The sequence below is a fragment of the Coregonus clupeaformis genome, chromosome 21, assembly GCF_020615455.1.
Source record: "Coregonus clupeaformis isolate EN_2021a chromosome 21, ASM2061545v1, whole genome shotgun sequence".
Taxonomy (NCBI): domain Eukaryota; kingdom Metazoa; phylum Chordata; class Actinopteri; order Salmoniformes; family Salmonidae; genus Coregonus; species Coregonus clupeaformis.
Window position 1 is genome coordinate 38891511 of NC_059212.1, and position 13779 is coordinate 38905289.

General features: G+C 46.9%; 1 protein-coding gene across 1 annotated transcript in view; it reads left to right on the plus strand.

The window, feature by feature from the left end:
* The first annotated feature begins 217 nt into the window (after window positions 1-217).
* The window catches only part of ptprsb (protein tyrosine phosphatase receptor type Sb), a 121108-nt gene continuing 107546 nt past the window's right edge, over window positions 218-13779 (plus strand). Inside the window, exon 1 of the mRNA XM_045206040.1 lies at window positions 218-366. Coding sequence (XP_045061975.1) covers window positions 218-366 — 149 coding nt within the window. The remainder of the gene's footprint in view (window positions 367-13779) is intronic.

The window sequence follows — 13779 nt, forward strand, 5'->3', positions numbered from 1 at the left end:
GTGGGTAGTTTCTGAGGTCTTAGTGCCAGGAGCCGGCGGAGAGTGGGCGAGATACGTTTCCTTGGGCCGAGATGGCACAGAACTCTCTCCGCCACTCCTCCCGCAACTAACCCTCTTTCCATGTGTGTTAGGTACCCAGCCGGTTCTGGCACCTTGGCACGAGAGCCAGATCGAGGCCCCTGCGGTGGATGAGTGGGTGCGGCGCTCGGGAGGAGACATGGGGGCTGCCCGCGTTCACCTGCAGCGGGCCATCCGCCGGCATACGAGGCGCCGTCTCCACCGCAGTGAGGGGCCTGTGTCGCACCTGGAGTCGAGTCTGGCTCTCGACCAAAACCTGCCCTTCCGCCTGCCCCTGCCGGAAGCTGGGTCGGCGGTTTGTGGGGGCCATTCAAAGTCCTGGGGAGGTTGAACGAGGTGTGTTACAGGTTGAACTGCCTCGCTGATTACAGGAATAGGAGCCCCTCGTTCATTCTCTCCTCAGGCCGGTGGTAGCTGGTCCCTCCAGGACTATGAGATAGAAGAGACTCCTCCGCCCCCGTTGGACATCGAGGGGGCTCGGCGTCACTGCTTGAGGTCCATCTTGATTGACGCCGGATGGGGGTCTCCAATATCTCGTGGAGTGGGAGGTCGGGGCCGGTGCTGGGTGCCGAGGAGGGACATATTAGACCAGTCCCTGCTGGCCGGGTTCCATGGGGTCATCCTCGCGCCCTGCTCCCGCGTCGTCCTGAGTCGTCCCCCAAGGGGGGTGCTGTCGCGGTTTCGGCCGGGGCTGCTCCTCCTCCTTGTTCGGGCAGGCTTCGTGTCGTCCCCGGAGTACTAGCTGCCCCGTTCGATGCTTCATGTTTGTTTGGTTTTGTCTGTTTGTACACCTGTCCCTTGTTAGTGTTTGATTTTGTTTCCTATTTAGTTATCGTGTGTTGGGGCAGGTGTTTGCTGTGATTGGTATGTCAGCTGTTGCTGTTGATGGTTTTCTCTCGTGTTGTTTGTGTCGAGAGTCCGCGCTGCGATGCGCCTTTTCTTGTTTTACGCGCTGTTGTGTGTGTGCGTGAGCTGTTCTTGCCTCCCGGTTGGGTTGGCTATTCACCTGTTTGGGGTTACTATTTTGGATTACTAAAGTCTGTTGGCGAACACCCTTTTCTGCGCTTGATTCCCTGCACCACATCCACACTCAGCGTTCTGACAGCGTTGATGACAGCTTTGCACACTCTTGGCATTCTCTCAACCAGCTAATCTGGAATAATTTTCCAACAGTCTTGAAGGAGTTCCCACATATGCTGAGCACTTGGCTGCTTTTCCTTCACTCCTGCGGTCCGACTCATCCCAAACCATCTCAATTGGGTTGAGGTCGGGGGTTGTGGAAGCCAGGTCATCTGATGCAGCACTCTCTCACTCTCCTTCTTGTTAAAATAGCCCTTACACAGCCTGGAGGTGTGTTGGGTCATTGTCCTGTTGAAAAACAACTGATAGTCCCACTAAGCCTAAATCCGATGGGATGGCGTATCACTGCAGAATGCTGTGGTAACCATGCTGGTTAAGTGTGCCTTGAATTCTAAATAAATCACAGATAGTGTCACCAAAAGCACCCCCACACCATAACACCACCTCCTCCATGCTTTACGATGGGAAAAACACATGTGGAGATCATCCGTTCTCCCACACAGCGTCTCACAACGACACGACTCCAGACCAAAGGACACATTTCCAACGGTTTAATGTCCATTGCTCGTGTTTCTTGGCCCAAGCAAGTCTCTTCTTATTGGCGTCCTTTATTAGTGTCTTCTTTGCAGCAATTCGACCATGAAGGCCTGATTCACACAGTCTCCTCTGAACAGTTGATGTTGAGATCTGTATGTTACTTGAACTCTGTGAAGCATTTATTTGGGCTGTAAAAAGGCACCTAAAGGACTCTCAGACCATGAGGAACAAGATTCTCTGGTCTGATGAAACCAAGATTGAACTCTTGGCCTGAATGCCAAGCGTCACTGTCACGAGAATTTCTATCTCTAATTCAACCTAAGCTTGAATCATTACCAGAGGTTGTAAGGTTCTGGTTTTAATCATAAATGATTCAAGGTCCACAACCAGCAAGAATGATCTGTATTTTTATTCATGGAGAGCTCTGGTGCCAAAAACCCATACATACTGTTTTATACCCCTTGACACACAAAGGCACTTTGCTCCGCCCACCTTTAGGAGGCTTTTTTTAACCCGTTTTCTCAGTCCCCTTCACCCTGGAATGTTTAGTCCCGCCCCCCTCTGTTAGTGGGTTGCCACTACATTATAACTCTAACACCGTTCACACATTTATACTGTATTTGGGGTGAAATCCTTTAGTCATTATTCTTAAAATACTAATTAATCTAACAATCCACCCCTTTGACTAAATGTTTTCACATTCAGGATAAATGTATTTTACAAGCATGATTAATCTCAGAGATTACGTCAGAACTAATAAACATTTCATCCAATTGCGGTCTTTCAGGGTCCAAATCCTCGTCATCCACCAAACCTGGAGGATCGTTTTTCACATTCCCCTGGTCAGAGTCCGGAGTCAGTCCATCTCTCATCATTGTTTAGATACTGCATTTCACCAACGCCTGACTCACCAATCCTCGGACACAGGGAACAAGACAACAACCACATAATACAAGAATACCCATACCAACACTGACCACTCCTAAAATGGTGGCTGCTATGGTTTTCCATTTACCAAACATTTCATCAAACCACCCTATCCACGATGTACTAACTTCTGAGTTTTTAGTTCATTCTTCATTAGTGCAGTTAATTCTGTAAGAGCTCTGGTGACTGTCCCATCCAGTGTGGTGTTGTTAGGGATAAATGTGTAACAATGGCTTATCATTCTATAGACACCGGCCCTTTCTGCTGATCTAGAACCAACCTCTACTAAGTTATGGCGGAATGGCGGATAATCGCTCGGGAGGATCCCCTTTACTGCATCTCTAGTCTGGTTAATAAATCGTTGTTGGTTGTAATAGATATAATTTATCCAATCCACATTCTTGTTTATTGTCACCCACCAGAAAAAATGTTGTGGTAAAACCCTCCCCATATTTGATTCATAGCTTTGTATTCGTCTGGAACACCCCTGGGGATGCCTATACCATCTATCCAAATTGGGCTATTTCCTTCCTGACCTATATTTCTCCTCCTCCTGATTATTCTTCCTGTCACTGGTCTTTGATGACTAATTCTTAGCAGGTTTGGACCAACAATACTGGGAAAGTACCCACCCATCCTTCTGGTAATGTCTGTTCGAATGCTCCCTTTGTTAGTACATGCCCACCACACATCAGTCAGAGGGATGGTAAAGGTTCATACTTTTTTCCCCTCCCTTCCTTATCTAAATCAGTCACATTAATTATCTCCTTACAGCCATCAAAATCACCCAAGATACGGGTGCCATTTCTATGTCTGTAACACTGGTCGCCAGGAGTTAAAGTGAATCTAGGTGGGCTGGCGGTAAGTCAACTTTGCCAGCCCAATCCCTGTGAAATTGGGCTCTTTTTGATTGGACCCCCAGGTCAAATACACAGGAAACATTGCCTTTGGCATTGGGCGGTCAACATTGTCGGTCGCCCAATGGAGCATACATAACAATTGGTCTCCCCCAAGGCCCTAGAGGGGTACTTCATCCACTTTAACCAGAGATTCTCATCAGGGACCCCTCCACTTCCCCTTGGTTCCATTATTGGAGGAGAAAATCTTTCATAGTGGCCGGGTTAGTCGAATTGACTCCGTCATCCCTTTACTGATCTACTCAGTCTATTGCTGTTGAATGGATTAATGACAGTACCTGTCCTCCATATCTTCGACTCCATCAAATGTAATCTTGACAAGTATCCCGTCGTATTCGTGCGCGCAAGCCCAGTAAGTTCTTTTCATGTCCTCTTTAGTGACCTTTACTATTGTTACTACCATCTCCGTGGGGATGTCGGTATACCTTCTTATCCTCCCATCTGGACGTAGCCCCGTCTCATATCTCCATCCCCCAGTATGTCTAAATACCTGAGCCCAGGAACAATCCACGAGGGAGCTGAACATAAATACAATGGGATCTTATAATCCCACGTTGCTTGTTATCCGCCCTGATAAGATCCCTAATCCTAATTTTGAATCTTACTCCCCACACCTTCTCTGACTCCTATTTTGTAAAGATCACTCATCCTTGCGGTCAGTATGTCGGGTCGCTTCCCTTTTATTTCTTAATAATGGTAAGGCCATAGCGTAATTGGTGCGAGGTGGTGGTGGATCTTGACATACCAAAACTATGATGCAGCTCAGGGTCACCCATATTCCCAAAAACCGCCAACCCTCTCTTGCCTTTAGTCCTTCTGCTTGGTACCACCCATACTCACACCCTAAGAACACACTACAGTGATGATAGGTCGGGGTAGGAGATCTTCGTAACAGAGGTGATCCCCGGACCTGTTTGTCTAGTTCTTCTCTCAACTCTGCGTGTGTTAAGTGGTGTTGATATGTGGTCTTACCCTCTTGCAGTGGGTAACATGGACCCAGGTTGTCTCTCTGCTATTCTAATGGCAAAGGCGGTGACCAACAAAACCTGATAGGGCCCTTCCCAACAGGCCTGCTTCCAGTTTTCTTCTTTAAGGACTGGATGCTCACCAGTCACCTGGTTAGATAGAGTGGGTTACCTTCTCCTTTAGTTCACCTGTGGGGCACAAAACTTCTGACATACGGGTGTGGTTAATAAACTATCTAACAATTTCTGACTTCATTCTCTTTCTAGACTGTATCTAAAAAAATGTTTCTTCTTCTTCTTTTTATTTTGTCCTCTCCTTCGTATATTATTTAATCCTACCATTAGCTTCTCTTCCCCCCTCTTGACACATAGTTCTGCTCATGTGTCAATATTACCACCTACCTAAACAATCACTTAGCTAATTTATCAACCAATTGCCATGCCTATTATTTTGAGACTAACTTTTTTTGCTCCTCCCACTTCTTTTGTCTTTTATGGCGGCTAAATTCGACTTTCATTCAGTTCAGAATCAATTAGTAATCCAATCAATCAATCTCTTATCTTGTAAAAACACTTATGTTTAGTTCAAACTCTGTTCTACCCGGCTCTCCGGGCTTGACCTGAAGACTGATTGTTGGACATGGCAAGTCCATGTTTAAATATTTCAAACCTAACACAACCCCCCTCCTGCTGTAATCAATCAAGAAGATAGCAAAGGAGAGACAGGTTTTAGCCTGAACTCTGCTTAATCCTGGTGCAGCTCCCTTCACAATGTTTGAAGAGAGACAAAAGACAGCCATGGATTGAAGTAAGAGCAAGCACTTTGACCCTAGGTCACCTAAAGTCTTCTGCCTAGCAACAAAGAATAAAAACCTCTGTGTTCGTGGTTAACTCAGTTATATCTAATAGCCCACCAAAAAAAAACATCATCATCTTTAAATCACGATCAATGTCGTATCCCTCTTTACTCTCTACCATTTGGGTAACATCCCTGATATATGTATGAAAAGCTAAGACTGTTTGGGAAGAGAGCAACAACATAAACTGTTCTTCCTCCTCAGAGTTCCAAATGACTTTACCATGGGCTGCCATTGCCTTCCCATAGATAAGATCACTTAATTTACCAGTATGCAGTACATAATGGAGTACCCAAGCTTTACAGCATTCCATCATCACCAAAAAGCTCATCATTCTTCATCTATATTTTTTTTCTTCCATCTATTCCCATCTTCCTTATCTTATTGCTAAATCAATGATCTATGCAATAGCTGTTTCGCCTTAGATTGTACCTTCCTCTGATTACTGCAGCTCATTGCATCAATTTAGTTTCAAATATCACCCAACAAACCATTCTATCCCACAGCATAGCAAACACCACCCATGAACTGCTGAAAATCCCCTAAATTCAACATAACAACTCTTTATAAACATCATGCTGGGTGGGTTGTTTTTTATTTGAAAAACCCAATTGAAAAACAACAATCAAAGGATAGCCAGGCTCAACTAATTTGGTAGCTCACTTTTATGACCTAAATACTGCCCAACCTCACTACTGCTCTGTCAGCTCTGGCTCCGGGACTGTGTAGTTTGAGCCAGGGTGTATTCATTTGGTTGTGTTGGGTATAGGGTGTGTTCATTTGGTTGTGTTTGGTTTTGGTTGTAGTGTCTTGTCTCGTCATGTGACTCCCAATCGGAGGTAACGAGTGTCAGCTGTCGGCTCGTTATCTCTGATTGGCCATATTTAAACTGTCAGTGTTCACCTTAGGGTTGTGGGGTTTTTGTTCCATGTTTCAGTCTGTGTACCGAGGACTTCACTATCCGTCATTGTTATTGTTTTGTTCGTGCACTTTAACTTTAATAAAGTCAGTTCGCTATCCAAACGCTGCGCTTTGGTCCACTCCTTCCGTAGACAGCCGTGACAGAAAAACCCACCAGAAAGGACCAAGCGGCGTGTGAGGAACACCCGCAGAGAGAAGCGCTGGTGGATGTCCTCCTCGGCTGGGGACATATTACGCAGGAGGAGGCCGTCGGCCGGAGGGCGATGAAGGGAGAACCTGGCAGAGAGGAGCAACGGCGTCAGCAGGGCCATCGTCGAAGGACGGAGGCACCCTAAGAATTTTTAGGGGGCACACGGCATGGGCGACTGGGCAGCAGAAGGCTGCCACAGGGAGATGTGGAGAAGGCGTGTCGGATTACGGGAGCCATTGGCGAGTAGAGGGAGGGAAGTTGTTGTGGCACGGCGTGAGAGACTGATGTGTGTTACCAGTCCGGTCGGCCCGTTCCTGATCCCCAGTTAAGGCCATGGTGTGTGTTCGGATGCACGACCGCCTGTTCCTACTCCACGCACCAAGCCCACGGTGTGCGTCGCCAGTCCAGCCCGGCCTGTTCCTGCTCCACGCACTAAACCTACGGTGTGCGTCGCCAGCCCAGCCCGGCCGGTTCCTGCTCCACGCACTAAACCTACGGTGTGCGTCGCCAGCCCAGCCCGGCCTGTTCCTGCTCCACGCACCAAGCCTACGGTGTGCGTCGACAGCCCTGCCCGGCCTGTTCCTGCTCCACGCACTAAACCTACGGTGTGCGTCGCCAGCCCAGCCCGGTCTGTTCCTGCTCCACGCTACTAAACCTACGGGGTGCGTTGCCAGCCCAGCCCGGCCTGTCCCTGCTCTACGCTACAAAGCCTACGGTGTGCGTCGCCAGCCCGACCCGGCCTGTTCCTGCCACTCGCACTAAACCTACGGTGTGCGTTGCCAGCCCAGCCGGCCTGTTCCTGCTCCACGACTAAACCTACGGTGTGCGTCGCCAGCCCAGCCCGGCCTATCCCTGCTCCACGCACTCAAGCCCTACGGGGGCGTTGCCAGCCCAGCCGGCCTGTCCCTGCTCTACGCACAAAGCCTACGGTGTGCGTGCCAGCCCGACCGGCCTGTTCCTGCCACTCGCACTAAACCTACGGTGTGCGTCGCCAGCCCAGCCTCGGCCTGTTCCTGCTCCACGCACTGAACCTACGGTGTGCGTCGCCAGCCCAGCCCGGCCTATCCCTGCTCCACGCACCAAGCCCACGGGGTGCGTTGCCAGCCCAGCCCGGCCTGTCCCTGCTCTACGCACAAAGCCTACGGTGTGCGTCGCCAGCCCGACCCGGCCTGTTCCTGCCACTGCACCAAGCCAAGGGTGCGAGTCGTCAGCCTGGTCCAGCCCGTTCCTGCTACTCGCTACCAAGCCAGGGTACGTGCGTCGGCCTGGTCCAGCCCGTTCCTGCTACTCGCACAGCCCAGGGTGCGAGTCCAGCCTGGTTCAGCTCGTCCCCTGCTACTCGCACCAAGCCAGGGGCGGAGCCGTCAGCCTGATCCAGCCCATTCCTGCTACTCGCACTCAAGCCAGGGATGCGAGTCTTCAGCCTGGTGAGGCCTGTTCCGGCTCCACGCACCAGGCAAAGGTGCGATCGTCTGCCAGTTCCGGTCCATTCCTACCTCACGCGCCAAGCCAGGGGTGCGCGTCGGAGGTCCTGATCCAGCAAGCTGGGTCAGATCGGACCGGGGCACCTACGGGGGGAGTGAAGTGGGGTGGTGGTCAAGCCCGAGCCGGAGCCGCCTCCGAGGAGCAACACCCACCCAGCCCTCCCTATTTTTGGGGTGTAGGCGCGGTCGGAGTCCGCGCCTTTAGGGGGGCACTGTCACGCTCTGGCTCCGGGACTGTGGTTTGAGCCAGGGGGTGTATTCATTTGGTTGTGTTGGGTATAGGTGTGTTCATTTGGTTGTGTTTGGTTTTGGTTGTAGTGTCTTGTCTCGTCATGTGACTCCCAATCGGAGTGTTAACGAGTGTCAGCTGTCGGCTCGTTATCTCTGATTGGGGCCATATTTAAACTGTCAGTGTTCACCTTAGGGTTGTGGGTTTTTGTTCCATGTTTCAGTCTGTGTACTGAGGACTTCACTATCCGTCATTGTTTATTGTTTTCTCGTTCGTGCACTTTAACTTTAATAAAGTCATGTTCGCTACAAACGCTGCGCTTTGGTCCACTCCTTCCGTAGACGGCCGTGACATGCTCCCCCTCACCCTTAGCAACATTCCAATGAGATAAGCTAATCTCTTTCTCCTGGTTATACATTTTGTTAACCTTCAATTACCATCAGTAATCTAAAGATGGTAGTACACACAAAACATGATACAGATATTCCCAGTCCTAATCCATCAATAATGTTTGTATCACTCTAATTCCTCATAACTAATCCATAAAACCACTCAAAATTCCTCGAGTATATAATGATTATTTAATTGATTACCCTAAATCTGCTACATGTGATCTCATCTCAAATTATCCATTATCAATTATTTGATCAACCCCCTAGGAAAATCTCTCTCCCCTTCTATTACACAATTCAGTCATTTTTACCTTTAACTTCATACTTATAACCAATGTTTTTCAATCCATCATCCTAATAGTAAAAACGATATCCCACTGTTCACGTGACGAAACTACATTATTTTTTTAGAATCCACCATTTATTTTCATCCACCACTGGTGTTACTCAACCTATACAATAAAGTAATAACCATTTGAATTCATCAAAGCACTTCCTCTCAGTAAAGTCTCCAGACCTCCACTTGAAACTTTCCAGCTCAATCCAACTCGCTTGACTGTCTCCACTTTTTCCCACCAACCAGAGCCACAAATCATTCTCCTTTGTCCTCAACTCAACCCTCACAGCTCTATCGCCACTTCAGTTCGCCATCCAATTTCTTCAACTGTTCTCTCTGATTCGGCCCTAATCAATAAAACAAACACTTGATATCGTTGATAAGCATACATTTAAGGATGATATTCCTATCATCTGAACTATGTACTTTCATAATGTCATTCGTACTTGTAACATATTTTCATAGACCTATCTAGAATACTACTAAAGCTATCTAATGCAACTTTTAATACACGTAAAACTCTCTCTCCCTCCACCCATTCCCTATTGAATAAGTGAGTCTTTAACCCCCCAACCACGCTTCAAATCTTCCATTCAGCATTAACCAACCAACCAAATGTGGTCCTCTGTAGCTCAACTGGTAGAGCACGGCGCTTGTAACGCCAAGGTAGTGGGTTCGATCCCCGGGACCACCCATACACAAAAGAATGTATGCACGCATGACTGTAAGTCGCTTTGGATAAAAGCGTCTGCTAAATGGCTTAAAAAAATATATATAAAAAATAAAATAAAATAAAATACTAAGTAGTATCCGGTTACCATTCATACCAGCCGTTGAATTCCCTCATACACACAGATTTCACCTTATGCCATTCAAATGCCCAACAAAACATAATAGTTCAATGGAACCCTCTATTGGCTCTCTACTATTTATACATTACTTCTATAACCACTTTAGTTATGGTCCGATTACCCATTAAACCTTATCACATAACCTTATCACCTAATCAAACAACGGCACAACCTTAAACTCATATCGCCGGCTGGTAGCCCCAGTAACCAAGAGCACCGTGTCAGCAACCGAGAGGTCGCGGCTCTAACTCCCGAGCCGACCAGGCGAAAAATCTGCCGATGTGCCCCCGAGCAAGGCACCCAACCCCCACTGCTCCTGCAAGTCGCTCCGGACCAGAGCGTCAGCCAAATGACCAAAAATGCAAATGTAAATATTCTCTACTTTCTCACTCATGACGTACGTCTACGTTTGGGTGAGAAAGGTAATACGTATATATCGTTGGAAATTTATAGGTACCTCTCAAATAATCGCTTCATGGTGTTTTTAGACAATTCTTAATCGACACGAATCATTTCTTCAAACATTTTACCCGTGGAACCAAAAAATAGACTGTCCTATCTCCGACACTGCCCTTTCCTCTACCCCTGCAGTCACGATGGTTATGACCTGTTCTGTTACAGTATTTACACGGGCCTTACACTCCCCTTGCCAAATATTCCCTATTTGTTACAGTTAAAGCACTTCCTCTCTTCTTCGCGCTTCCAAAATACCCTCGCTGTCTCTAGCCCCTCCCCTCGCTGTTTTTTCAAATCCGTTCCACAGTTTACATGCATCTGCTTAATCATAACTTCTAACCTTTCCACATCGAGATGCCCAATAATTCCATACCTCTTCACCCAAATGGATCCATAAAACATATTTCTTCGATCTCTTCCTAACATATATCTTTCATCCCCCGTTAATTCTCGGACCTCTTTAGAATATTTATTTCCCATGGTGGAAAAATAAGAAATCCCCCCGTTTAGTAATAATTCAATCCATAATTATTTTCCTAGGAGTTATTATTAGTGTGTCTCTTGAGCCAATGTTATGATCTGCTTTTGTAATTAACCATTTAAATTATCTAACCCGTAACCCAGAGTTTTCTTTTCCTTCTCCAGTTTCATGAAAGGGATCGGATAACCATTTTTTCTCACGCGACTTATTTTTAGCTCCTTCCTTAACAATTATCACGTATTTCGATGGATCATTAAGTCTCACACGTACACAACATTATACGATAATTTGCTAACACTACCCGTAACCTAGAGGTCGTAACTGCTCCAGTTTCATGAAACAGACAGAGTTAGAGCAAATCCCCAGTTGTTAATGCGACTTTTGACCTGTTTAATGTATCCATCGCACACAACGGAAATTATCCCCCTTCTTGTTTATATTGTAAAGACTGTATCTCGTACAATCTCAATATTAACTCGATTATTTTGGTAATAGCTATTTACCTAGGGTCAATTACGGACCCCACTTCCTTCCATCATAAAAATTATTATTTCCTTTGAGATTTTGGTAACTATTCTCTGCCCTTCACAAGAATTACTATTCTTATACAAGTTCAAATAATTTCACCAAAGCCATGAATAAAAATGACTGACCTTTTCCTTGCAGTTTGGATTTAAATGCTTTTTCAAACTCGTTAACGTCTTTATCGTTCATAAGAGTAATCACCGGCCTGTTTATAACCTTAACGTCGAAGGCCAGGACTATTCTCCACGGATGCAATCACCCGCCCGTGCACGGTTTCGGTGTCCTTGAACGACAAAGACGTATTTAAGATCCGGTTCGAAGGACTACTTGTCACGAGAATTTCTATCTCTAATTCAACCTAAGCTTGAATCATTACCTGAGGTTGTAAGGCTCTGGTTTTAATCATAAATGATTCAAGGTCCACAACCAGCAAGAATGATCTGTATTTTTATTCATGGAGAGCTCTGGCGCCAAAAACCCATACATACTGTTTTATACCCCTTGACACACAAAGGCACTTTGCTCCGCCCACCTTTAGGAGGCTTTTTTTAGCCCGTTTTCTCAGTCCCCTTCACCCTGGAATGTTTAGTCCCGCCCCCCCTCTGTTAGTGGGGTTGCCACTACATTATAACTCTAACACCGTTCACACATTTATACTGTATTTGGGGTGAAATCCTTTAGTCATTATTCTTAAAATACAAATTAATCTAACAGTCACGTCTGGACGAAACCTGGCACCATCCCTATGGTGAAGCATGGTGGTGGCAGCATCATGCTGTGGGGATGTTTTTCAGCTGCAGGGAATGGGAAACTAGTCAGGATCGAGGGAAAGATGAACGGGAACAATGTACAGAAAAATCCTTGATGAAAACCTGCTCCAGAGTGCTCAGGACCTCAGACTGGGGCAAATGTTCACCTTCCATCAGGACAACGACCCTAAGTACACAGCCAAGACAATGCAGGAGTGGCTTCGGGACAAGTCTCTGAATATCCTTGAGTGGCCCAGCCGAGCCCGGACTTGAACCCGATTGAACATCTCTGGAGAGACCTGAAAATAGCTGTGCAGCGACGCTCCCCATCCAAGCTGACAGAGCTTGAGAGGGTCTGCAGAGAAGAATGGGAGAAACTTCACAAATACAGGTGTGCCAAGCTTGTAGCATCATACCCAAGAAGACTCAAGGCTGTAATCGCTGCCAAAGATGCTTCAACAAAGTACTGAGTTAAGGGTTTGAATAGGCTGGCGTTGCTTAATTTATTACATTTGTCGAATTTGATTTACAGAAGTATATTGTGCCATATCACAATGTGTTGCTGAATTCTTGATTTTCCTTGTTTGAAGCAGGCCTGTATAGGCCAATGTCGTGACGTGATTTTAATGTATGACTTTTATTTATCGAATCACCTAATTATGTTTAATTGTCACTCTATTCGGATGAACCAAGATGGCATAGCAGTGCGGTCGTGTTTTCTGTAGTGTCCTCATGTAAATAGCCTTTTTTTATTTATTTTTATTTTTCGTATATATTTCTCAATCTCACTTTCCATCCTTTAACTAAATATATTTTCCTGCAACCCGCCTCACCCAATGTGGATGGATTCTATTATTTCTTCATACATTTTTTATCCAGAACCTCTGGCTGAAACTAGCCAGCTAACTAGCTACTTGCTATTAGCCACCGTTAGCGGTCTTCACCATTGTCCGTGGCCGTGGCCTGCACTACCTACCAGCCAGCTCTAGCCTGGACAATTATCGGCCAGTCTGCACAGTCTGCACATCGCGCTATCGAGCCAGAGCATATCAGATTTTCTGCTGGAATCACTGAATCACTGGACCTTAACACCGGATCATCGCAACTAGCTAGCTGCAACCGAATGGCTGTTGTCGTTGTTGGCTAATCACCACTAATCACCACTGTCCTGAAGCTGACCCCAGTTAGCCTTGAGCTAGCCTCGAGCCAGGCCCATATCCTGGCTATCTACCTCTCTGTCAACCGGACAGGACCTCCTAGTGTTGACACGGAGCCCGCCGATCCATCACGACTGGTCTGCCGACGTAATCGTCTGATGTGGTTTCAACAGGCTTCCCGTTGCAACGACCACGAAGATCCATCTGCTAGACCCGGCCCGCTTAGCACACGCAATCAACAGCCGTGCCTCCAGCTCGCCTGTAGCGTAGCAGCCACTGAACTGCTCCCGGACTTACGTATTGCTGTTCACTGGACCTTATGATCACTCAGCTACACAGCTGATGCCTGCTGGACTGTTCCTTTATACGGTACCCCATCCTGTTGATCTGTTTAGCCTCAGCTCAAACTTTCATCACCATTACCAGCTGTTGTCTTAGCTCTCTCGAATAACACCTGTGACTGCTTTATGCCTATCTTGTGAATATGCCTTGCCTATTGCTGTTTGGTTAGTTCTAACTGTACTTTTTCAATCTAGAGCCCCAGTCCTGCTCAACCTGTCTCAGATAGATCCTTTGTCCCACCCCCCACACACACGGATACCGGCTCAGTCGGTGCCTCCAGTGATGCTATCTCTTTCATCTTTAC